Source organism: Terrapene carolina, unplaced genomic scaffold (assembly GCF_002925995.2).
Source record: "Terrapene carolina triunguis isolate 2854851 unplaced genomic scaffold, T_m_triunguis-2.0 Scaffold30, whole genome shotgun sequence".
In the NCBI taxonomy this organism is placed as follows: Eukaryota; Metazoa; Chordata; order Testudines; family Emydidae; genus Terrapene; species Terrapene triunguis.
In genome coordinates, this window is record NW_020664381.1 from 4,071,131 (window position 1) to 4,096,286 (window position 25,156).

The following is a 25,156-nucleotide window of genomic DNA, read 5'->3' on the forward strand; positions in this document are numbered from 1 at the left end:
AGGAACAATATAACTTTGATTCCTCAGGTGACTGGAGCGATCACTGATAAATGCAATACAGTGGTGTTAAATACAGAGCAGTTATTCAGGGAGCAAAGAACCTAGCAAGGGAATTTTTGGGAGAAGGAATGAATCATCCCCATGTTGAAGGGGGAAAGGATTTGGAAGTTTTTGCAGAAAAATTACCTGAAATTATCATCCTAGCACAGAGCAGACATCTAAAAAGGCAAAGAAGACACTAGAGCCTGAATTCTCATTTACACTAAAGTGAGCGTAAATTACAGTCTCACCCACTCTAAGGCGTGTTTATGCTGCCAGACTGGTGTAATGGGACCATAGTGTGTATGAGAATCTAGCCCTATATATTAACAGACACAGAGAAAATAGAGGGCCAAATTTTCAAAAGGTGTATATCCATAAGCAAATAAGAGCCACACAAACTTATGCCTGTGATTCACGATTATCAATGTAAATCAGGCAAATCCATGAGCAAACCAATGGTCGGGCACTTAACTAGCAATTTGTGATTGTATTTGTGTGTGCAGCTGGGTAGACCTTGAGTCTCCATTTTAAAAAGATTTGGCTCATAAAGTGAGTATTATTTGATTAATCATAGTGCTGCACTGAGGGTGGGATAGGGCCACCACAGCCCTAGGGGAGCTCACTAGCATGCAGGAGTATGCATGCTGCCACTCCCCCTTGATCCATTGGCCTGTATGTGAGGGTTGGAGCTATGGCCCTGCCTCCTTCCAGTGCCACCCTGCCTGCTTTGGGGTGTCTTGAGCCCCAGCAGATGAATAGAGGGAGTAGTGTTTGTATCCCTGGGAGTATGGGGCCTGCAGTAGTGCCCAGATGCTGCCCAGGAGGGCAATGAGGATTTTTTGCACCCACCCTTACCCAGCTGTGGAACTACCATGCACAATCTGGTCTAATATCTCAAAATATTCACATTTTCAGAGTTGTCTTAACAATATAGTACTTAAACCTGGTGTATCCTAAATGTATCTGTATGAGGATCAGTTACATATTGTTATTCTCTGGATGTGGTTTCTGACAGATTTTTTAAACTTCAACAAAATATACAGAATGAGTCCTGATTTCATGGATTTTAATGCATGCTCTGTTCTCTGCACACACCATTTCAGTTCCAATTTTTGTACTAGACTGATCATTTAATAAAAGTGCCAGTAGAACAGAGATTTCTCAATAGTACTGGTTTAGTAGAGATGGTACTATGGTCTATCTGAAGAGCAGAAGAAATCTGAGCTGAAAAATTTATTTCACAAATTACTTGTATTTTTCTCATGCTTTATCTTCCCTAGTAGTGCAGTATGGAGATTAAAACCATATCAAGTCTATTCTAGTCTGTTATTCAACACTACTCTAAAAATACCAAATGCCAATTCCATCATTGTTTTGGAGCCCAAGGGAACTTTAATGCAGAAGCCTGTGAACTTATATACCTCACCAAGGAACTTTAGGGAGCAGCAGAGGAAGGTGGTTATGGTTTGCAAGCTTTCTGTTTGCATGCTGAGTTTTTGCAATACTAACAAATAGACTCTCATATAACTTTTTTTTCCTCTCCCTGGCTTGCTCTGAATATCTCCAATGCACCAAAAGCCACTTAGATATTACCTTAACTGTCTCTGATTTCTACAGTCCCCTCTGATCTCCTTTCTTCCCTCTCAAGGTCTTTCTAACATCCTGTTTCCTACTGGGACTTCCCAGTCTCACAGATTTCAGCCTGCATTCTAATCACCTACTGGGGCTTCTCCAGATCACTCTGATCTCTTCTAGGACTTGATTTTGCCACCTCTGCCTCCTGCCTCACCCAAATTACTCAAATTCTCTCTCAATTCACCTCCTTCCTTAGCTGCTCTCTGGCTCTGCAATCTCCATTTCCCTTTAGCTTCTCTGGGCTTCTTAATACGTGCCTCTGCAGGACTATACTGGTCTTATTTATACAATCAATCCCTCTAACCATCCCCCACTGCCACACAAACACAATAATACAGTTTACCTAGCTTTACCCTACATCTAGGATTAGGATCTAGATGACATTTTTTAGAGGAATTTGCTTACTAAGCTAGGTCTATTTCCCTTCCCTCTTCCCCCTCCCCCCGCCCACCCGAGCAATGGTAATGCCAAAAGAAAAGTAGATCAAACATCTTTCAATATTTTAAATCATTAACCTGCTACTTATTAGTTGTCTATTAGCCTTTCTATATTTTTGTTTAGAGGTGAATTCATATAACTGCTGGTAATTAATTTGGGCAGGAACATGGAACATTTTGTATTTTAATTAATAGGTTGAGTAATGCAATAGAGGCAGATAGATTTTTTTTTTTTTAATTCATGAGTCAAAATAGGTTCTCTAAATATAGGTTTAGTAGTTAGAGCAGAGGACTAGATGTCAGGATTCCTAGAATATATTCACAGATTTACCACAGTTTCACTGTTTGACCATGGGCAAGTCACCAAGGTTTGAATTTTCAAGTGTTCACTAATTTTGAGTGCTCAACCTGAGACATCTACTGCCTGATTTTCAGCAGTGCTGAACATACACAGCTTCCACTGAAGTCAGTGTAAGCATTAACTTCTCTAATTTAGTTTAATTTATTGTTTAAGTGTTTTGAGAAGCACACACATACAGAGGATTATTAATAATTATTTATGAGAATAGTCCCATTAATGTCAATACAAATACTCACAAGAGTAAGTGTTAAAGGCAAAATGGAAGATGTTTTAACTGCCAAGTTTCAAGATCAGCAATATGGTTTTCTTTGCAAGAGTTGATTTCAGCGCTAACACCTAATCAGAGCATTTGGTGTTAGTGATGTCTTGAATTGTAGCTGGCGAAATGCAGAACCCAGGACTTGATTTTCAAATTTATTACTTTTATAGTGTATGTATTTGTGTTTGTAAGTTTTCTGCTAGCATGTAGTACATGAAACATACAAAATGGTTTGTAAAAGAAAGCACAAGCACAGCAAGGCATGGCAGAAATTAAGTAAGTGGCGTACATAGACATCCTTAAAAAGCAACAGAGGGTCCTGTGGCACCTTTAAGACTAACAGAAGTATTGGGAGCATAAGCTTTCATGGGTAAGAACCTCACTTCTTACAGATTCAGACTAACACGGCTACCCCTCTGATAATAGACATCCTTGAGACCAAAATATTAAACATTGTAATTAGAGGGAGCTACAGCACCATGTAGCTAAGGCAAATTTTTTATTCCAGTGACAACTAACCAACAACAAAAGTTGCACTCCAAGTTCAGTGTCTTGCCTTCAATAGTGACCTTTGCCTGATGCATTCCTCTGAAGCATCAGGCAAAGCATATACATGACAGGTCTATAATGTACATGGGCAGTGGTGCAGTTATCTATGTGAGGAAGCAAAACGATCCTTGTGAACCCAGAGTGATCAGTTGTCTCGTTGAAGCATCAGATCTGATTGCCTCTGTCTTACAAAATAGCTTGTTTTGAAGGCAGTACTCTTTTTTACAGTCCCAGAGGAGATGTGTTTAGGTCAAAGGCTTCAGATGGTCCAAAAGACACCCAGATGGTCCAATTCTGTCTCACTGATGTCAGTGTGAGTTTTGCCATTGACTTTAATAGGAGCAGGATTGGCCTGTAATCCTTTATATTTAAACATGTATATCTGAACCCCTTTTGCCTTGGTTACAAACATTGATTGAAATCACCAGTAATTACTTATCACCAAATGTGCTACAGTATATTGCCCTAATGAATTGAGGCCTATGCCTGATGCTTAGTTCAAACTTGGGTACCTAATGCTAGGCACCTAAATTCATATTTAGGAGTATATACATGGCGGCTTGATTGCAAACTTGTTAAGCACCCACAGATACCCCAGACCTGTTCTAAATGAATTGTTTACTGTATGGTGAAAACGCCTGTTAAAACTTCACACTGTCAGATTTCAACCTTCAGGCTGTCATGGGAAAGAAATGTGGTTCAAACAAACAAACAAACAAACAAACAAAAAACACTAGCTTCCACTGACGAATAGCCTTTGGTTTGCTTTCAGTGTTGGTTGGTTCATTACTTTCTAAGAAGTCAAGTCAGCAGTTACACTAAAAGATGGGGATTCTTTCAGGTGAAGTGTAGAAACATCTTAACCTTTATAGATGTGCTGCATGGGAAATTCACTTCAGGATGTGCAGGCCAGGATACTGCCACCTGCACTTCTTTGCAATTTCTGCTAGGGGAGGGAAGCTTTAATCTCAGTGGGGGGATTCCATAAGAAGAGTGCTATAAGAGTGCTATATACAATGGCATGTATTGAATTAATGCATCGCCCAGCTGCTCTAACCAGACATACCCTTCCTGCCAAATAGCATCAGCCATTTTTAAGGTGGTGTTGGCCAGCTGCAGGCTGCCCAGAAAGGAAGAGGTACCTCCCCTTTGCTCTGCCATGTGGCCTTGGGAGGCAAATGCACAGAAGAACAAGCCAGTGGCTCCAGAAGCAGCCAAAGCAGGGAGCTTCAGATATTCAGATTCAGAGAACTTTCTGCAGTTTTGAGATGACCTTTTCTGCCCTGTCCTGATTGACTGTTTGCTCCAATTCTTTCCCAGTTAAACGCTCAAGGCTGGCCTGTGTCAGCTGACTCGGGCTCGTGGTGCTCAGGCTACAGGGTTGTTTAATTGTGGGGTAGAAATTCGGGCTCAGGCTGGAACCTGGACTCTGGGATCCTGGAAGGGGGGAGGGTCTCAGAGCTCAGGCTCCAGCCTGAGCCCAAACATCTACACAGCAATTTTTAGTCCCACAGCCTGAGCCCTGCAAGCCCGAGTCAACTGACCCTGGCCAGCCATGGCTATGCAGCAGCTCTTTTATTCCAGTGTAGATGTACCCACGTCTCTTCACCTCAGCTTCTCTCCACACCTGCCCGTCTTACCCTCTTCTCCTATGCCTCGTCTCCCTCACCCCTTTCCCTTCAATGTCCCCTTTTCCTTCCTTTTTCTTTCCAGTTAACTGATCCCCTTCAAACTAAATCCACTTAAAAAGACAAAAATTAAAACTAATGTGCCATTTGTTGCCAACACATTGTTCTCTCTGCTTGTTGTTAGACTCCTTCCCCTACCCTGTGTCTGCCTTGTCTATTTCAATTGTAAGCTTTTTGGGGCAGGGACTGTTTGCTACTGTGTTTGTACAGTGCCTACCACAATGTGTCTGCATTCTTGGTTGGTCCCTAGACAATACTATAATAATCGTGATTAATAATAAGAGAAGGAGAAAGCCTCTTTCTTGATACAACACCCATGCTGTTAGAAAGTCCACAGTGGGAAGTCGACATATACCCTGGGTGAATGTGGCCCTATATGCCTGTATCACCTTCCCAATAGAGTACATATTTCACGTTCATAACAAGCTAGCATTATTTCATGATATTATTTTAGACAATAGGTTTTCATTGCAAATGATTAAAAAATCTGTGTTACACCTTTTATCTATAGAAAACAAATATCAACCACATTTCATAACTGAAAGAACAGAATGGGCTCAACTTCAAGTCATTTCTCAGATTGTACAGATTCATTAATGGGGAAAATGTATTATAGTTGCCAACAGAGACAGTATTAGCTCATTGGGGTCCCTAAGCAGGAATATTTTTGTGGCCTCCCCCTCACAACACATACTAAAAAGTGAATAGGGGGCCCCCCCTTGAGCTGCTCAGGGCCCTAAGCAATTGCTTAGTCTGCTTATGCCTAGTGCTGGCACTGGTTGCCAAGTTTGTTCTAAAAATGGTGTCTTCTGACTTGCAACACTGTTTTGGGTAGGGCACCTAAAATACTTGGTCACTTAGTTCTGTTCCTTATTTTCTGTTTTTATGGCCTAGGCAACCCAGATATGGAAACAGGAGATAGAAACAACACTGATATTTGTCACTGGCTTTTACCAGACGTGTCTCCGTGAACTATGTGCACAATACCTGCAGGAGCTCAGTGCTTGGGTTTTCCTGGTTTAAATGAGTCTCATTAACTTCAAAGATTGCACAGTTCATCCAGGAAATAAATTAAATTAATTATTTTTTTCTGTATTCTTCTTCTTATAGAATGATGTGTGTCGTTTGCTGTACTTTGTGTTATGAACTTTTATTCTTGCTGGAAGCATAAACTTCATTTGTTTACATTCAATACTGAAGCAATTGAAATCATGACTTGTACATTGTATAAAATGATACAACCGTTTCTGGCTCTTGGACATATAAAGGTGTTCCTGGAACCTTAAAACCCAAGGTGAAAATCAGTTAAGCTTCTGGATGATTTTGAAACCTCAAATCCTTTGAAATAGTTGGCAATGTGCTTACTGCATATTTGCAGTTGCACAACTCTTCCTCTTTGTGACTTTTAAAGTTCCTCCTTCCTTTTTTCTTCAAGTCCCTTGGTGGTACCAAAACAGCGGGGTTTTTGTTTTGCTTTGTTTTTGTTTTATTCTCCCCCTCTGTTCTTGGTATAGTGCATTGTTCTGTGGAAATGGGTTGTTTTGAGTTCACACTTTGTTTTCCTGCTGTTTTTCTGGGAAGTTGGATATGGCACAAAAGATATGGGAACAGCTTGTAGGAAATGGGTTTGTTTGGGGAAACAATAAAAGAGAAACTGATTGCATTCCTCCCAGATGTATGTTTTAATGTATAACATACAATATTTTCTGTGGCATTTATAAAAACAAGTGGAAGATAAACAAATCAGAGTATTTTCTTTTGAAGTATCTTAAGCTTTGTATGGATACTGCTTCATTTCAAATACAAATGACTATTAGTCATCTAGTTTTACTACATTTCTAATGTCTCCATTATGCCCTGAGTTTGGGGGTGGGGGGGAAGCACCTTTAATGTTTCCTACTCTAATATAAATATCTAAATGCTCTGGGCTATGTATTGCCCTCATTCCACAACTGAATCACTGATGTCAGTCTAAAGCAGTACATTGTCCTTTCTGTTGACTATAGAGGTTAGTGATGTTGCAATGGTAAGACGTCCTGAAGCAGAATTGCAGACAATTCTTCTAACTGACTATATCAAGCATCAGAAGCTCAACTAATCTATGCTTGTCTAAATCTGCTATGGATACAAATATGCACAGCTTGCTGGGGTTTATTCATATCCATTTTTGGTGCAGTGATCATCTACACATACATTTTATTTCTTTTACATGTATGCTACAATATATTATAAGTCAGATCTCTTTAATTAGTCATATATGTAATACTTGATCAGACCCAGTTGTATCCTTTAGATAACCCTGTAATTGTACTCTCGCTACATTTAAAAAAAGAATTGTTTGTACTGAACCAAAGCTCTGATTCAACAAAGCACTGCTTACAGTTAAACACATGCATAAATCTGTACCTATTCAACAAAGCTGTTAAGCATTTGCTTAACTTGATGCATGTGCTGACGTCCAATTGGGACATAATTGTGTCTGTGGCTGAATCAGGGCCTTACTGTTATATCATTGAACTTGATATTCATTTGATCAGAGCAAAAGACAAAATTAAAATGTACTTAAGTACAAATTAAGATATTGATTACAAACTATTGTAGGAAGGTATGTTAGGCTGTACACTGTAAAAGCTATCATGACAGGAAGTCATATTGCACATATACAGTCAGGGCTGGCTCCAGGGTTTTGCCTGCCCCAAGCAGCCAAAAAAAAAAAAAAGCCACGATCGCAATCTGCGGCGGCAATTCGGCAGGAGGTCCTTTGCTCCAAGCGGGAGTGAGGGACCCTCCGCCGAATTGTCGCCGAATAGCTGGACATGCCACCCCTCTCCGGAGTGGCCACCCCAAGCACCTGCTTGCCAGGCTGGTGCCTGGAGCCGGCCCTGTATACAGTGGGCCCACTTAAAAAATTCATTCTGGTTTTAGAGAATACTTCAGGGCCATTTCTATACCTCCCTTTGCAGTGTTGTGTGTGATTCCCCCATTGCTGGTCTAGGATGGTGTGTCCCAATGGTAGCTCCACTGCAATCTACAAAACTCCCACCAAACGTTGTAGGTGCCTAAATTTACGCGGCGCCTAATTTTTCAGGGTAAAATTTCCCTTGGCATCTGTGTTTCTGCCCCAGGCAAGTGCACTGCTGTCTCCCTCTAGGTGTCTGGACACATATCTCCTACCTAATCCCCAGAATGGTCATGAACTGGGGAAAATAGACAGCCGCCTAAGGATCCCCAATCCAGTAGGCAGGCTCAGAGGCCCCCTACCAGATTCGGTCCAATTCAAAATTTGACTACAGAGGGAGGTGCCCACCTCACTTCCCAGGGATGGGAGAGACCCAGGTTCAATTCCTCCCCTCTCTGCCAGAAGGGAAGAAATGATTTGAACATGGGTCTTCCTTCTCTCAGGCAGGTGCTTTAACCACTAATCTATGAGATGATCTGTTCTAGGGCTTTCTCCATCTCTCCTGTTGAAGCTGTTCCATAAATAATGAAAGAGTGATTGCAGCAAGGATTGGCCCCCCAGGTCTTCCATCTCTCTCCCATCTACTGGACAACAGAGTCATTCTCTCTCTCTCTGGCCTAATGACTGTTTCACTTTGGATAAATACCTAAATAGTCATTGGGTTAAAAGTTATAAGGTAGGCACCACCACCTACTCCTCCTCTGGCCATTTTGTGCAGAGTGAGGCAGGCATCTAACCCATTCCGACAAGAAACTGCTGAGGCACCTAACCTGTCTGACTCCAAGCTGGTTTCCATTTGTGGATCACTAAGCAGAGGTAGGCGCCTCTTTGGAGCCCACACTTAGAAACCTATCTCTAAGAGAGGGGCAGGGCTTAGCTCACACCTCTCTCATCAACATCTACCATTGGCTACCTTCGGCAGCCCCCACCTAGCATACTGGCTTTTGCAGATCACGTTCTAAGGTGCCTACCTCTCCCCATTCAGTGTATAGGGACCCTACGCACCTAACTCAGGCTTTGTGGATCACAGTGTTGTTCCTGTGATTTTCTAGTCACCTACAAGTAGGCACCATGATGCTCAGCATTGCAGCCCCTAAGTCCCTTTGTGGATCCCACCCATTGTGGATATAATAAGTGGCCGTAGGTTATGGTTAAGTGGTGGGAAGAAGAGTTGTTAATGTTTGCAATGTTATGTAACTTTGCGCATGTCTCTGGAACCCCTCCTCACTTAATCAGCTTAATTGGAATCTTAAATAAGATACAAGAAATCACATGATGTCTTTGTTTTGAGATTTCCGGGGTAAATAAATTGCAAATCCAAAAACACAAGGACTCAGACTGCATTCACATATAAACTGTAATTCCATATTGAGATGAGTAGCTTTGATAAAACACAATTCTTCAAGACATGGTATTTAGGTTCTTGAGGCTACCTGTTATTCCAACAATGCAGTATAGACACACAGAAAGAATAGGATTGTAAGACTAGAATGATGTCTGTGTATAGGGTGGTGCAGCTATTTTGGCTGTGAGACTAAATTTCACAATATCATTTTGATCTAATAGCAAGGAAAGTTCCTAGCAAGTGTGGCATGCAGCCTCAGCTCATTTCCTTTTGGGCTGTGGCCCACTTTACAAACCTGCCACCCATTTTGCCAAACAAATCTTTGCTTGAAAGAAGACTGAGACAAAAACAGATGTTTGAACTTTTTAACAAAGTAGAAGGCTGGCTGCTCTTTCATATTGATAAGGTCCAATGCTGGAGTAGTGCGGGAGGGGCAACGTGCTGGCACTGGTCCGACAGATTAAAAGGAGTTTTTGATCCAAGTACTCTCAGTTCTTTAGCTTTTTTTGAGTCCTTAAAGTTATCAACAAAGCTGAAGAGTAAAATAGTTTGATGGCTTTCAAAGTTCATAGCTGAGAATAATATCAGAATGAAAAGGAATATAGGAATCCGTTTAAATCACGTAAAGAAATAGCCCTACATGCCTCAGTGTTACAGTGTTTTACAATATGGAAGCATTAAAATAAACATTCAAAGCGTGATATTCTTAATGTTACATATACAATATACAATGGGATTACTGAAGAATACAATTGTATTTTTTGGCACTCGAGTTTGTCTGGACCTGATTGTTTAGTGATAAATATTCTGGGCCTGATTGATCATTGTGTTATTCCAGATTTGAACCAGTCTAACTACATTGATTTTAGGCTTTCTGTTCTATAAATGAGAGATTTTCAAAGGAACAAAAACTTGTTAGGTGCCTAACACACATTGGAAGTCATGAGAGTTGGGTATCTAATTCTCATTTTGCCTTTGAAAATCTCACTCTAATTTTTCTGTTCAGGATCTGAGATGTTTATCTTTAATTTTTTTGTTTAGTATCTTTATAACTATTATAATCCATGGTAATAAGATAAGACCTGCCCCTTATTTCTCTGCTGTATTCTATACTTTTTAGTTCTTATTCTTGAAATATCATGTAATTAGATGAGCAGGCGACATCTGAATATTCAGCCATTGTCATGTCATTGATATTTGGCCAGAATAGCTCAATAATCAGAATTTTTTTTTTTTGTATAGGAAACATGTTTGTTCTCATAGACATCAGTGCACAAGGCCATAAACCTTTGCCCACATTAGAGATTTTATGTAGCTAAGATAATGATGAAACTACTGCAAACTTGAGCCAGTCCCACGCCGCAGTGTGCCACTTGTTTGAATAGCAAAGCGGACAATTAATACGTGAAGGTTAGAGCTATCTGAGCCATTAAGGATTGACCAATAGACCTTGCTGTTTGTGTGGAAGAAATAAAGGTGCTAGATCCACCTGTCCATCTGGAAGAATGTCTTGTTTTATCATGGGATGCCTATTCCACAGTCTTGTGAATTCTGAGGTCAGCTCCCTGTCAGAGACCTAATGAAATGCCTTGTGCTATGATCCTGCCACTTGCTCTGTGTGAGCAGAACCCTGTTCCCTTGGATACCCTATTGAAATCATGCTAAGAGATCAATTGGGCTCTACAGGTGTCTGCCCATCCCACGCCAGTTGCAGGACTGGGGCTTTAATCTTTGTAGCTGAACAAGACTGCTGTATAACCTTATAAGAAAACATAACGCTGTACACTGTGTTTATGAGACAATGTTTATGTTGTATGATGAGCATGGCATGAGTGAAATTTAATTCTTGTCTGGGACCTTAGTTTTTAAAAATGTATATGTTACTTACAATTATTCTTAGGAGGTTTGTGGGACACTGCACTATGAAATGGGAGATCTTTAAGTCAGGCAATCATTTAGACTTTCTGATCCATGGAGATGATTTGTCCACAAATCTCCTGGATGTTATATTGTTGTCTCTATGCACTGGAGATGGAATGGCCCAATAGAGGGTGCTAGGCTAGGAGTCAGAAAGACCTAGCATCTAGTCCCAGATTCTTGGTCACTATACCTCAGTTTCCTCATCTCTAAAATGGGTATAAATGATATTTGTCTTCCTTTGTAAAGAACTTTGAGATCTATAGATGAATGCCTGATGCTATAAATATTATCTCATGGAGAAAATGTTAAGACAAAAACATGTGTAGCAGTGTCTTTGGCAAAAATGGGGCTTGCTGATGTTCTGGAAATGATATTCTGTACAATAAAATTCTCTGATAATTTATACTGAAGCTTTGTGCATTTCTAGAAATTAGAAAAAAAAACAATATTTTCATTACAATACAAAATATAAAACCTCTCGGTTGAGTCTTTCAGCCCTTATCCACAATCTTAGTTCCAGTGAAGTCAAGAGAATGACTCACATAAGAAGGGCTGCAGGATCAGACCTCACCTTCCCAGGGCTTTTTCTCTTAGATAAATCTGGCCTTAAATTTCATAAACTTGTTTTGATTTAGGATTGGATTTTATTATTTTCATTATTATTATTTACAAGTGGGACTGTAGCGGTGTCTCTCCCTTGCTTTCAAAATATCCTTTGTATTTTTCCCAGCAAGAGGTCAAGATATTAGATAAGTGGCAGCACCAGGCCTTTACTCGGATTACCATTGACTGCCCAAGTGCCCTTTTCAGATAGATAGCGGATGTTAACTGAACTGGTAATAAGATTCTCATGGGTGGAGGTGAGGATGACATTTGTCTTTCCTATCTTGTACTAGCCAAGGCTTTTTGTTGTTCCTGAACTCTCTCATGAATACAATCTGTGAATTTCAGTCTGATCTAATGAATCCAAGTCTCAGAGGTGTATGGGTAAAACACATTCCAGATGTGTGCTGCAACTCCTGAAGCAGGTGGCTGCATTTTAGGTTGTAACTTTTCCCAACGTATTCCTTACAGCCTATTGTGTATCTATTGATGATGCTTCTTTTGACAATGGTCAGAATAGAGTTGTAAGAATGGCAAGATCTAATAAGCTGTAGCAAGGTTTCAGCATTAATCATTACACTTTCGTTTCACTTACTATTGCCTGATGCAATGAATTCAAGGCTCAAAGATTTGGCTATAAACTAGTCTGCAAGTTTGGGCTGAAACTCCTTCAACAGTTTAACCTCAGCATGTGTAGGAGCCCTGCAGTGGGACTGGGATCCTGCGGGTCCCACAGGACCCGCTATCATAATAGAGGGATCGGGTAAAATGTATTCTGTTGTGGGCAGGATTGGGTGAGCAAAAAAACAGACTGTGGGAAATTGCGGGAAAACACTAAATCTCTCATCAGTTTGTCATAAATATAATTTCAGCAATGTAAAGCAATTTTTCTTTTTTTTTAAATAAAGGTTTTAGTGCTTAAATTTAAGCAAGGGCTAGAAAGAGATTTGATGTCTATTATAACAGGAGTTAAAGTAGTTTTACGTGGTTTAAACAAGATTTGTTTTATTCTTTTAGTGGTAAAATTGATATATATAATATATTAACCAATCTCTCTTGTTTTGTTTTAAAGCAGCATGGGGGAATCTTGCAGCATCTAAGATTTTTGCGGGTGGGAGTGGGATAAAAATGCAAGAAACAATGCGGTACTGAGTGGGAGTGGGTATTGCAGGGCGGGACAGAAGTTGGATTAAAAATATAGTCCCGCACAGGGCTCTACTCTAGCACCCTGTGTTGCATGTTTCAGACCTGAATAGTGTGGAGTTGTCAGCCTGAAAGATTGCCCAATGTTCGGTGAGCTATCATTGACTGTTTGGCCACTGGCCCCTCCTATGGAATCTGTTGCAATGTAGAAATGACATTCTTTAGCCTGTTTGAGATGAAGCTTTACTACCCAGAGAGCTGCTTCTTAAAGCTGTGGAATAAACTTTTTAAAAAAGAATGTACGTAAAAGAACACAATAAAAGTAGCAAGATGGAGCGATGAATTTCTGAAAGCTTTGCTAAAAATCACCTGAAATGGTTACATTAGTCTGTACTGTGTGCTCTTATCCTAGCATGGTCTGATCTTTATTTGACCACAGTTTCACGCAATGACTCTTGATTCAGAAAACTGATGTTTAACTCATTGTGGGCCAGATACTCAGCCAGGTTAAATGGATGTAACTCCATTGAAATCAGTGGAGTAATACCAATTTACAGTAGCTGAGCATCTGCCCCAACATTTGAAAACGTTTTCATTTTCACTGTCAAGTGTCGACTAAGCATGGGGAAGATAGAGATTGACTGGGTAGAAATCTCTTATTACTGTCTGGCTCTTAAACATGAAGCTTCTTTGAAAGGTTTGGAAGGTTCCTTTTTAGATCCTCTTAAACATTCAAGCAAGAAGGAGAACTGACTCTTCACATACATCTGTATGTTTTTGAATTCATATACATCATTTATCACTATTGTACCTAAACCATCTATAAATTCTACTAGATAGATGGATGGGGGAATGGAGAGAAGATGCAAACATGGGGTTTCATAAGGTGAAGTGCAGGGACAAAGCCTACTTAACGTGTTCATTAGTACATGAAAAATGGAGCTACGGAAACATTTGTCCAAATCTTCAGATGTTGTAAAATATAAGCAAGAAGATTAGTACAGTGAAGAGTGGAACAACAGGAAGTATTCTGCAGAGCTGGTCAAGAAATTTTTGACAGACCAGTTTTCCATCGAAAAATGCAGTTTTGTCAAAATTGAAACATTTCTCCGGATCATGTCAATGGTGACATTTTTATTGGGAAAATGTCAAATCAAATCATTTCAACTTTTTCATGTTGATAGTGACAAAATGTTTGGTTTTGATAGATGAAATGTTTCATATTGATTTTATTATTTTGATTCATTTAGTTTAGAATTTTACATTATATTAAAATACTAACTTTAATATACTATATTATATAATATACTATATTCATATATTCTGTTTGATATTCTGTATATTTAATATTTTCTATGGTCTTATAATACTTTGACATTGTCAAAATAAAACATTTTGACATTATTGGAATGAAAAATTTAGATCTCTGTCACTTTTTCAGAATTTCCATTTTGTGAAAAAAATTAATATTTCAACTATTCCGATTCAGAACAAAAAAAATTTTTTTTTAAATGTCAGAATTTCGTGCAAAACAGAAATTCCATTTTCCGACCAACTGTAGTGTTTAGATAAGCAAGGGAAATGATTTCCAACATTGGGAAATATAAACGTATGCATCTGGGAATATCCAGATAAATAAGCATTATAATATGGATTCAAGTTAGATGAGGGGAAAAGGAACTGATAGTGATGGTGAGGAATATCATGAAAATAGGGCCATAAAAAGTTTATGTATTTAAGTCAATACATTTAAAAGCAAAAAGAAATCAGTTCCTTTATTTAAGGGGCTAAAAAAGGCTGCACTTTGAATATTATTTACATTTTGCTGATATACTTTAAGAAATGATAACCAGGTTATAGAGAAAGTACAGTGGAGGGCAACAAATTCATTTGTGGTTCTGGAGGTCTGTGTTGCAAGAAAAGGCTCAAACGATTTAATACATTTCTTCTGGGACATAAGGAGACTGGGAAATCATCTTGTTACAGATTTCAGGTAGCTAAAGGGGCCAAAAAAGATCTAGGATATCTGTTCTACCTGTAATAAAGAGGGTCCGAATCATGGCCGTATTTGGAAAAAATGGGAGGAAAGAGTGAAACTAAATATTAAGAATTCCTTTTCTTATGTCTGATCCAACTCCTATCAAAGTGAATGGAAAGTCTACAGCTGACTTCAATAGGAGTTGGACTGGGCCCTTAGTATGTTATTGGAATGTTGAACAGTCTACCATATGATGATATGGGAGCAGACTGCATAAATGAGTCTCAGACAAAGAGGGGTACGTTCTGTACCTGGTATAAAGATAATACCATTATTTCAGAACATTATCCAAATTCATTTAACATCCTGCTACAGTATATTTTTCAGTAATCTCCTGCATTAGTAGATTACACTGGTTAATGGTATGCTACATTAAGAAGTATGTTCTTCTATTGGTTTTAAATTTTACTGGATAAAAAAATCTTTCACTGTGTCCTCAATTTTTGAGATTGGAGTAAAAGAAGGAATTGATCAGTTTGTATATACCCTTCATAATGTAGAGTACCTCAGTCATGTGTCCTGTATATTCTACTTTCCAGGCCAACTAATCCTGCATTTGATTAAATAAACATCTTTGTCCTAATTATTTTATCCTATTTTAAAGCCATTACTGTATCTATTGTTATAGTTATTTGTCAGTCTGTTATTCTTTTTCACTTATCAGCAAAGTATAAACCAAACCCAAATACAAATACGAAAAAACATTTAGTGCTTTTATCACTAGAACAAAAAGTCCAAGGGAGAAGCAAGAAGCCAAGTATTGTGGAGTCGGAGAAAAAAAAACTCTCTGTGAAAAATGTATTTTCTTTTGTGCTGGTGATACTCTCATAGAAATTTATGCCCAAAAAATTGAAAATATTTGTCTAATATGAATTTTATTTTTCATAATTTATCAAAGCATTATATTTTGTGCACATATGTGAATAATCTTTCCTGTCTGCCATGATAGCATGTCTCTCTTCGTGCCGTGTCATGTCAACCACTAGTTACTGGAATTGAAAGCTTTAACTTCTGAGGTGTCATGAAATCCAGGAAGATGATCCATCCATTACTGTAGCTGTTCCCATAAGGGTACAAAACTTGGCAAGTTTAAAGGAAGTCTATTAATGGGTCTGTTTACTAATATATTAATATTTACTTTGCTTTACCCCACTGACCTACTTGAAGCTGCTAAACTGGTTGGGTAACAACATATGGGTGTGAAAAAAATTAGCATGAAAATGAGCAATGAAAATATTTAATAGAAATATAACTGACATTCATATGCAAAATTACATTTTGTTGATCGGTTACAGTATTAATACATGTAAGACTAGATCATGCAACTATTATTCACATTGATGAGCACATACAGCTAACTACAATAGGGCAACTTGTGTGAGTAAGTGCTCGCCAATATAAGCAAGGTTGCACAGTCTAGTCTGCAATGAATTATTTACATTACTCTTTAATAATTTTTTACATTTAAACTTTTAAAGTTTTTTACTTTACATTTGTTTTTGCAAAATAATGGCAAAGTATATTATATCAAATATGTTAAATATGAGAAATTGCAGTTAGAGTATTCCTTTCCTAGCCTTCATGATTGAGGTGAATGGCATATGAAAGTCGTTTTTACTCATTGCAATTTAGACCTGATTAAATAATAAACAGTCTATTCCCAAATAACTTCTTTGACAGTGAATAATATTTTAATGACTATTATTTGGTCATTTATAGAGCTTGTTACAAATGGAGAAAACATAAAAATTCAGGATCACAGTCTTAGTCAATAGAGGGAAATCAAGGATAGATAGTATGGGCAGAAGTGTAGGAGGAAGAGTTAAAGGCTATTTACTGTCTGTTTTTATATACCATATTGCTTATTGAATCAGAAGATTTTATGTAATCAAGAGACAATTTCCATATTTCTTAATATAATTTTTGTATTTTCCTACAGTACGAATATTAGTCTTTAATATAAGACTGTCTCTCTTATTACTGTGAACCATCCTTAAATTGTTAGGTATTGCTTCGTCTTTGCAGTGTCTAGGATTGGCCTAAATGCTGAAGTGCCTTTGGCCATTAATTGCTCAAACCACCATAGGGTTTAAGCTTACAACAAAAGCCATTAAAAAGTCAGTATTTGCCAATTCTCCCCACACAGTGCCCACACATGTACCACAGGTATCTTAAAGTACAGGGAAAAGCTGTGGTAGTCTCAGATATAATTGTGTGGTAGCCAGGGCCGGCTGCAGGGTTTTGGCCGCCACAAGCAGCCAAAACCAAAAAAAAAAAAAAAAAGCCGCAATCGCGATCTAAAAAAAGCCGCGATCGCGATCTGCGGCTGCAATTCGGCTGGAGGTCCTTCACTCCCAGGCGGAGTGAGGGACCGTCCGCCGAATTGCCGCCGAATACCTGGAACTGCCGCCCCTGTCCGGAAGGGCCGCCCCAAGCACCTGCTTGAGAAGCTGGTGCCTGGAGCCAGCCCTGGTGGTAGCTGTTGACACATCATGAAATTTCAATTGCAGCCACTGTACTTTGAAAAGAAGCAGATGGCAGAGAGTATGATTGCATGAATCCTGGCAGACGATTGGAGTTGTGGAATGGCAGTTAAGCATATTACATATTTCCAGAGGTGAAATCCAAGCCCCACTGAAGTCAATGGCAAAACTCCCATCGACCTCTGGGGTGAAATCCTGGCCCCACTGATGTGCTGGAGAAAGATGATGAGTCATGGAGGGAGTAAGGATAGTCTGTTTTAGGTCATGCTTTTACATATGTTGACTCCACAGACTCATGGAAATGCTTTGTCAACCACTGCAACTTATTCTGGCTCAGAGATGAAATAAGACTGACTCTGTTGTCCACCCTCTGTCCCTACATCCTTCCCAATGGAGAGAGGAGGCATGTGGTGTCACCCAGGACTCAATAGGAAAACATCAAGGGAGCCAGTAAAGGTTGAATAGTTGTAACAGAGAGCTCACTCTACCACTAAGTCCTCCACATCAGGTAACCCAGCAGCCAGTCTCAGAAGATGACAGAAACACAGATATTCCTACATTGCCTCCATAGTCCTATACAAACGTAATGGCTGCTAAATCACAAGATGGGGTATAGACTACTAAATTAGATGAGGAATTCCTATAGTGAGTTGTGCATGTTTTTCTTGGAAATCATCTATAATTGAACATTTTCTTGACATATGAAGCTAGACTCAGTCTCCTGGGTTTGTTTGTGGGTTTGTTTGATTTTTGTCACAGTCTCTCAATTATCCACTGTAATCCTAACTAATTGGCATAGTCTTTCTGGTGGTCAGTGTAACCTGCACACAAATTTGAAATATATGTACTTTTTTCCCCTTTGTATGATATAATGTGTTAGATTGTGCATTGATAGCATATTGAAAAGTAATTAAGATGTGAGGCAGATACTATTGTTTTGCACTTATTTATCCCAATAGATGCAAATTTAGTAAATCTCATCTTTTACAATCTCCATTTGTTTTCTATAGTTAGTCCAAAATTGTCTTCATTTATGTTATTTAGAGCCAGGTTTTGTTTTAATGCTGAATAAATCATGTTTTTTATTCAATTGTGGGTGGCAGATTAAGTAAATAAAATGAATGAGTGGCATTTTGTTGCCACTTCTGAAGACAGCTTAATCTGTAAGCAATATATAACAACATCCTGGCTTGCCATATTTGCAATTTTGCTTCTGCTTTCTCTTGTATAATTCACACTTTCTTATACATATTTATAGTAATCAGTATTGCCAAAGTTAACATTACATAATGTGTTATTCTTATTTAGTCCCTGTACTGACTCCTCAGTGGAGCAGAGGCGAAAGAAGCGGGTAGAAAACAGTCTCAGACACTGGATGTCAGTCCATTCAGTGCTGCGGGTACGTGGTCAGGGGTGTGTATATTTTCATGGAAAATTATTCAGAACTTTGTAAAACAAAATATTTTTTTCCCCGAGTAACTTTATTACTTTAAATCTTGTTATATGAAAATAAAAAACGTGGATTTAAGGATCCCTAGCTAATTTAGTAACTGACTCAGCATCAAGGGACATCACAACCCTTTTCCCTCAGCCCTCCCTCAGGCCCAACCTCTGTGGAGCCAGGCTTTGAGGGCAGAAGGCCCCAGCGGATAACCCACACTCCAGGAACAGTATGTAGGCTGGAGCCCTCCACAGACTTTCCCAGCAGAAATTAAGGTGACCAGTTGTCTGGTTTTTACCGGAACACCTGGTCAAAAAGGGACCCTGGTGGCTCCAGTCATCACCGCCGACTGGGCCATTAAAAGTCCAGTTGGTGGTGCTGCAGACCTAAGGTAGGCTAGTCTCTACATGTCCAGGCTCTGCACTGTGCCCCGGAAGTGGCCAGCAGGTCCAGCTCCTAGGTGGGGGGGCCACGGGGCTCTGCGCGTTGCCCCTACCCCAAACACCGGCTCCACGCTCCCATTGGCCGGGAACTGCTAGCTGGGTAGCTCATATGCTGCTGTCAGCTGGGGTTGTGTGTTGCTCAATGTCCAAAGGATCAGCCAAACAATCACCTCCATTTGGTGCCTTGGATCTCTCCCTGGAATCCTGGGCTAGCCTACCATTGATCGTTGGGGCAAAGGACCCACTGGGCAGTATCTGAGCTCTTCAGTTCTGTATCAGCCAGAGCAGAATTTGGCACGAAAGGGTTCAAACCTGCCCTGGGCTGCACGAGTGCACAAAGTTGGTATTATGTCCCCCAAAATCTTGTCAGCCAATTATGCCCTCTAACCAAGCTACGGTGACTTTAATTAGTTCATAATAACAACAAGAAGAAATAAAGTAACAGTATTAGCTGCAAAGGTACAGTAAGAGAGATGGCCTTTGCTTATAAGCTACATACAGCACTGTTTCATTGCCGGGTTCAATCTCCAACTAACTAGAGCTGCAGCTGCCTTCAAAATGACAAATCTTTTGAACTCTGCCACCCAGAATGTTGCAGTCCATAAAGGTGCAGTAACTGGGCTGTCACCACAGTGGGGAAGAAACTGTAGAGAACCTCTTCCCACACATGCAGCAAAGTAGGATCTATACACACTGCTTGAGGAAGCGTTCTGAGAGAGAGAGAGAGAGATGGCTAATGGGGTGGTCAACATGCCACATCCTCAAGCGGGTGTGGTTTGTGGTTTAGGGGTGGTGTCCAGCCCACCAGCTGGTTAGCACCTATTCTGCAGCCAGCAACAAGTGCTAGGCTGGCTTGCATTTTGTTTCTGCTCATAGGAAGAGCAGGATCCCTGAAACAGAGGTTGGAACCAGCTACATATCTTCTCCCCATCACGGTATTATCTCGGAGAGAAATTGGTCCTAATTCTATAGGCAAGAAGGAAGAGAAACTCCCAAGGAGTCAGCAAAACCAAACCTTATTCATCTTACAGGGGGAGTTAATGCATGGTACTCGTTCCTTTCTCCAAAGATGGCTTTTTAATTTCTGTGTTAAAGGTTTAGTTAATTCATTGTTGGTTAAAGATGCTAGTTAAACAACTCAGGAGACTGAACTTCTCTGTTTCTCTACTGAAAAGCACAGTGGCAGAGCATGCTTCCCCACCACACTCATCCCATCACAGTGCCTGAATCATGACCTAGAAAGCACCTTGAGGGCAAGAATGTAGTATGTTTTCCAGGCGTCTCCAATCCTTGGCCACTCTACTGAGACCAAAAAAATTGTCAATTGTGATGATAGCTTTTCTGATGTCAAAAATTCATCATAGCAACTGAATAGAGACCATTTACTCATTTCAGAAAGACCTCCAAACAGAGCAGACAATAATGACTTTTGGTCACTTAATCTGGGGCAGAGGTGATCTAATGACCTATTGGACAGATAAAGGCTCAGTATTCCATTACACATCCCCTAAGCCATCCAGTCCATTCATGGTATATGAGAATTCCAGGATACGAAGACACCAGGATTCCAAGAGTAGAAGTTTCAAGGACCAGATCATAATTTGGTGTAAAGTTGTTGAAGTCAGTGCAGGGTATGTCAGTTTACACAAGCTGAGAATCTGGCCTGTAAGTTCAAGCCTTGGAAGTGAAAGATTTAAGTTCACTGCTACTCCTGCTTTGTTCTATTTAGTCATTAGCTTTCCATTATTTTTTCTGAACTGTTAATAAAGCTTGGACATGGTGCATTTTAGTTCCTGATTGGAAACATCTAACAGGTAAGTTCTCTGGGCAAGTACTGTCTTTTTGTTATAGGTTTGTACAGTGCTTAGCACAATAGGGCCCTAGCCTATAGCTGCTACTGTAATACAAATAAATAATAATAAGCATGCAGACAAACAATTAATGTATATACCCCACAAGACTTTTGAGACCTATCTCATTGTCTTAAGGGATTTTGTTGTATCTGTATGACTTCTCTGACACAGTGTCATGTTGATGTCTCTGCTTTGGTTTTCAGGAAGCATTATCAGTAGTAAGCGAAGACCAGTCCTTGTTTGAGTGTGCCTACGGAACGCCACACCTTACTAAGACAGAGATGACTGCCTCCTCTTCCAGCGAATATGGGCAGACATCAAAGATGAGTCCGCGTGTCCCCCAGCAAGACTGGTTATCACAACCACCAGCTAGAGTCACCATCAAGATGGAATGTAACCCAAATCAGATTAATGGGTCAAGGTAATGAGGCTAGAGTTTAAAATTACTAGCAATGATGCTTTACTACTATCTGTATCTTATCTATCAAGGTACTTATATGGTCCTTACCACTGGTAGTATCTGAGCTCCTCTACTTACCAACACAATGTGGAAATATCTGTCCATGTCAAAATAGGATTTAGGGGAAAAGATATCTCAACAATTTGAGGCTTGTGTAGTTTTTGGTGTTTTACTCTGACTTGAGTTTAATTCATAGTATTGTGACGGTAGATGTAGCAAACCTGTCTGATACAATATATTTACTAAGTGTTTTTTCAGAAGCTAACGGGGATTTAGTGGGAGAATATACCTTTAAGAACTTTTATTGTCTGCTAAATAGAGCTGTACTAAATTGGAGAGTGGTTTGCCCATGTGTTTCACATAATTTTTCATCATGAGATTTTGGGGAAATGGATTTTATTTACAAAGCCACTTCTGTGCAAAAAGTTTGTGAACTTAAAATAAGGAGTAGGTGTCCCACCCAAAAGCCACCTGTTGTTATCCTCATCCAATTAAAGTCACTGTAGTTAAATTAAAAGTTATGATTGGCTGATTGGACTTTGAAAGACTATTTTGGCAGCCACATTTGAAAACAGGCTAATTATTTCCAGTGAATAGTTTTGTCTAGCTGTATTGATAAATGACTCATCCAGTATATTTTTGTGGTAAAATTATTACAGATAGTATCTTATTTTAATCAGGTTAGCTAAACATGCCTTTGTGTTATTTTTAAAAGGTTACATTGGGCCAAAAGGAGCCCTGGAAGAGTTTTCTTGGGCTTGTGATCTGGACCTGATCTTGCTATGAGAAAATGGTGGTAACAAATAGCTAGGTGTATGAGCTGCTGTCTCTGCCAGAAATGTAACAGGACAATGCAAAAAGCAAGTCCTTATAACGACAAGCAGAGTGAGCTGTTGATCTTTACTCCCATGAGACTGCACGGGGTGACCTGAGGCCTCATGTTTAAAGTGTCTCACTCTAGAAACAGTTTGCGTTTTTATGCAAAATTGCTACCTGTGTATAAATAGAGGGTACAAATTCCCATCACCTTGTAAAAAAGCACCTGCATTTATTCACACATTAATCTGATCTCCTACACTCAAATTATTCAAAACAAAAAACAAAATCCCCCCCCCCCCCCAAAAGGTCACATATACTGTGGTTCTGGTCATATTTGCTGCACTACCAAACATCAGTGCCATAGGTATGATAAAGCAGTCCAGCAGCCATGGATACTCAAAGAGGAATTCTGTACAGTAAATTGTATATCATTAATGTAATAAAATACATTTTCAAAACTGGAGACAAAATTCTACGAATTTCCACCAAATTGTCAAAAAATTGTGTAACAGAAATTAACAAACAATTAACTGAAATATAAGTTATACAGTGGTAGCTATATGTAGTCTTCTTGTAAGTCCCATCATTTAGAGACAAATTTCTAGTTTTGTGTATTAAAAAGGTTTATTCATACATAAGAATGTAAACGTTTTCATCAATTAAAAAAACAAATTTTCCTCCTCCCGAATATTATATTTAAATATTCCCATTTTGTTTTAGTAGATTCTATATGAGAATTGGTGGTTATAGTTTCTCTGGCCAAGCTCAGTGAAATCGGGGGAGGGATAGCTCAGTGATTTGAGCATTGGCCTGCTAAACCCAGAGTTGTGAGTTTAAATCCTTGAGGGGGCCACTTAGGGATCTGGGGCAAAATCAGTACTTGGTCCTGCTAGTGAAGGCAGGTGGCTGGACTCAATGACCTTTCAGGGTCCCTTCCAGTTCTATGAGATAGGTAAATAAATAGTGTTATTGATTATTTAGATTTGTTGTAATTGTTTGTGGTATTATTAATAACTAGGGGTGCAAAATCTTAGCTTCAAATGCTCCCACATTTATAAGGAATCTGGATAATGTGAGTCCATCTGAATTTTGCAGTTAGTCCCATTTCTATGATGGGCCAAACCAAAATTCTGCATTAGAATTCCCCCAGATTTTGGGATGCTTGAAATCCACACCAGTCTGAATAATATAGCTTGGAGCCATCTCTATTAGTAACACAGGTACAAATTTTGTTTAAATATATGAGGGCAAATCCCTGGCTGCAACCAAAAAATGCACAGCGTGGTTCAGGAAGGGGTGCCAAATATGGTTTAAAGCCTTCTTTTCACTCTGTGATACTGAGCCAGATGTGAACTGGGCTGGTCCCATGGTATAATTTAGGCTGACCTTCAGGCTGTTTGAAATCACATCAGTTGTCATTTGCCACAAGAGGGGGTATTATGCAACCCAGGAGTCACCAGAGCACCTAGCCACACATCTTTTCCCTATCCCTACCCACTTGGCTGGCCAGAGGCTGTGGAAGTGGCATAGGAGCCATTATATGAGCTCTGCACCACTGGAGGACCACCTTACACTAGGGAAATGCCCACAGGGCTGATTTGTCCTGACAGCATGGTGCAAACTAACTGCAGAGCTGGCAAGGTTTGAGCCTGTGATTTTTTTATCTTTACAGAATCACCTAATAGAGTAATTGAAAATACCAAATGGTTACCATTCTTCTCCAGTTATGAACCAGTGTGACCTGGCACACAAAATTGTATTCCAGGTCATGCTGCCTTAGAAAATAATGCAAGTCACTGTTACAGTTTTAAAAAACCTGTGACGAGAACAATGATCTTCTAAAGTAGTTACCATAGCAAATTCTGATTCTATATGTAAATGGAAGGAACATAATTCTTAATACACTGATTTTAAATTAATAAGTGAAGACTCTATGTTTGAAGTAAGGTTCAACTTATTAATTTTGTACTCATCAACATGCCACATTGACAGAGCAAAACAAAACGGACAAATGATCAGGGCTGCCCAGAGGATTCAGGGGGCCTGGGGCAAAGCAATTTTGGGGGCCCCTTCCATAAAAAAAAGTTGCAATACTATAGAATACTATATTCTCGTGGGGGCCCCTGTGGGGCCCGGGGCCTGGGGAAAATTGCCCCACTTGTCCCCCCCTCTGGGCAGCCCTGCAAATGATACTGCACTTACTGTAGACAGACAGGAGAATTTATAAATCCCTACAACAGGGGTTGTCAATTATTTTTTGTCAAGGTCAAAATTTCTTGGTCATGGTATAGTCAAAGTCCAGACTCCAGAGAAAATAATAAAAAAAATACCAACAATAATGATAATATTAAGTAAATAAAAAGATTTTGGGGTCCATTCAAAAACATCTGGCCCTTCAGATTTGACCCGCAGTCCGCCTATTAATTACCCGTGCTCTACAATTTCTGAGACAAGAGGGTATATTGAAAAATAGATTAACACAAGCACAAAATTGTTCATGCATATGCGGCTGTGTATTTAACACAATTTTTTATAACTTTACTAAAGTAATTAAAAATAATACAAACTTTTTCTAGGGAAAGCTATTATTTTATTGAGCCTAACATATACATGCAAAAACAGATCTGTACTTAACTCTTCTACAGCAGTGAATATACTTGAATTTGAAGCAGTACCAA

The 25,156-nt window shown here is 39.4% G+C and overlaps 1 protein-coding gene across 4 annotated transcripts in view; it reads left to right on the plus strand.

Annotated features, from left to right (window-relative positions):
* ERG (ETS transcription factor ERG) overlaps positions 1 to 25,156 on the plus strand; it is a 208,748-nt gene that overhangs the window by 141,619 nt on the left and 41,973 nt on the right. For all 4 annotated transcript variants that reach the window (XM_026651223.1, XM_026651215.2, XM_026651230.2 and 1 more), the window contains one exon: positions 21,403 to 21,620. In XM_026651223.1, coding sequence (XP_026507008.1) covers positions 21,403 to 21,620 — 218 coding nt within the window. The remainder of the gene's footprint in view (positions 1 to 21,402; positions 21,621 to 25,156) is intronic.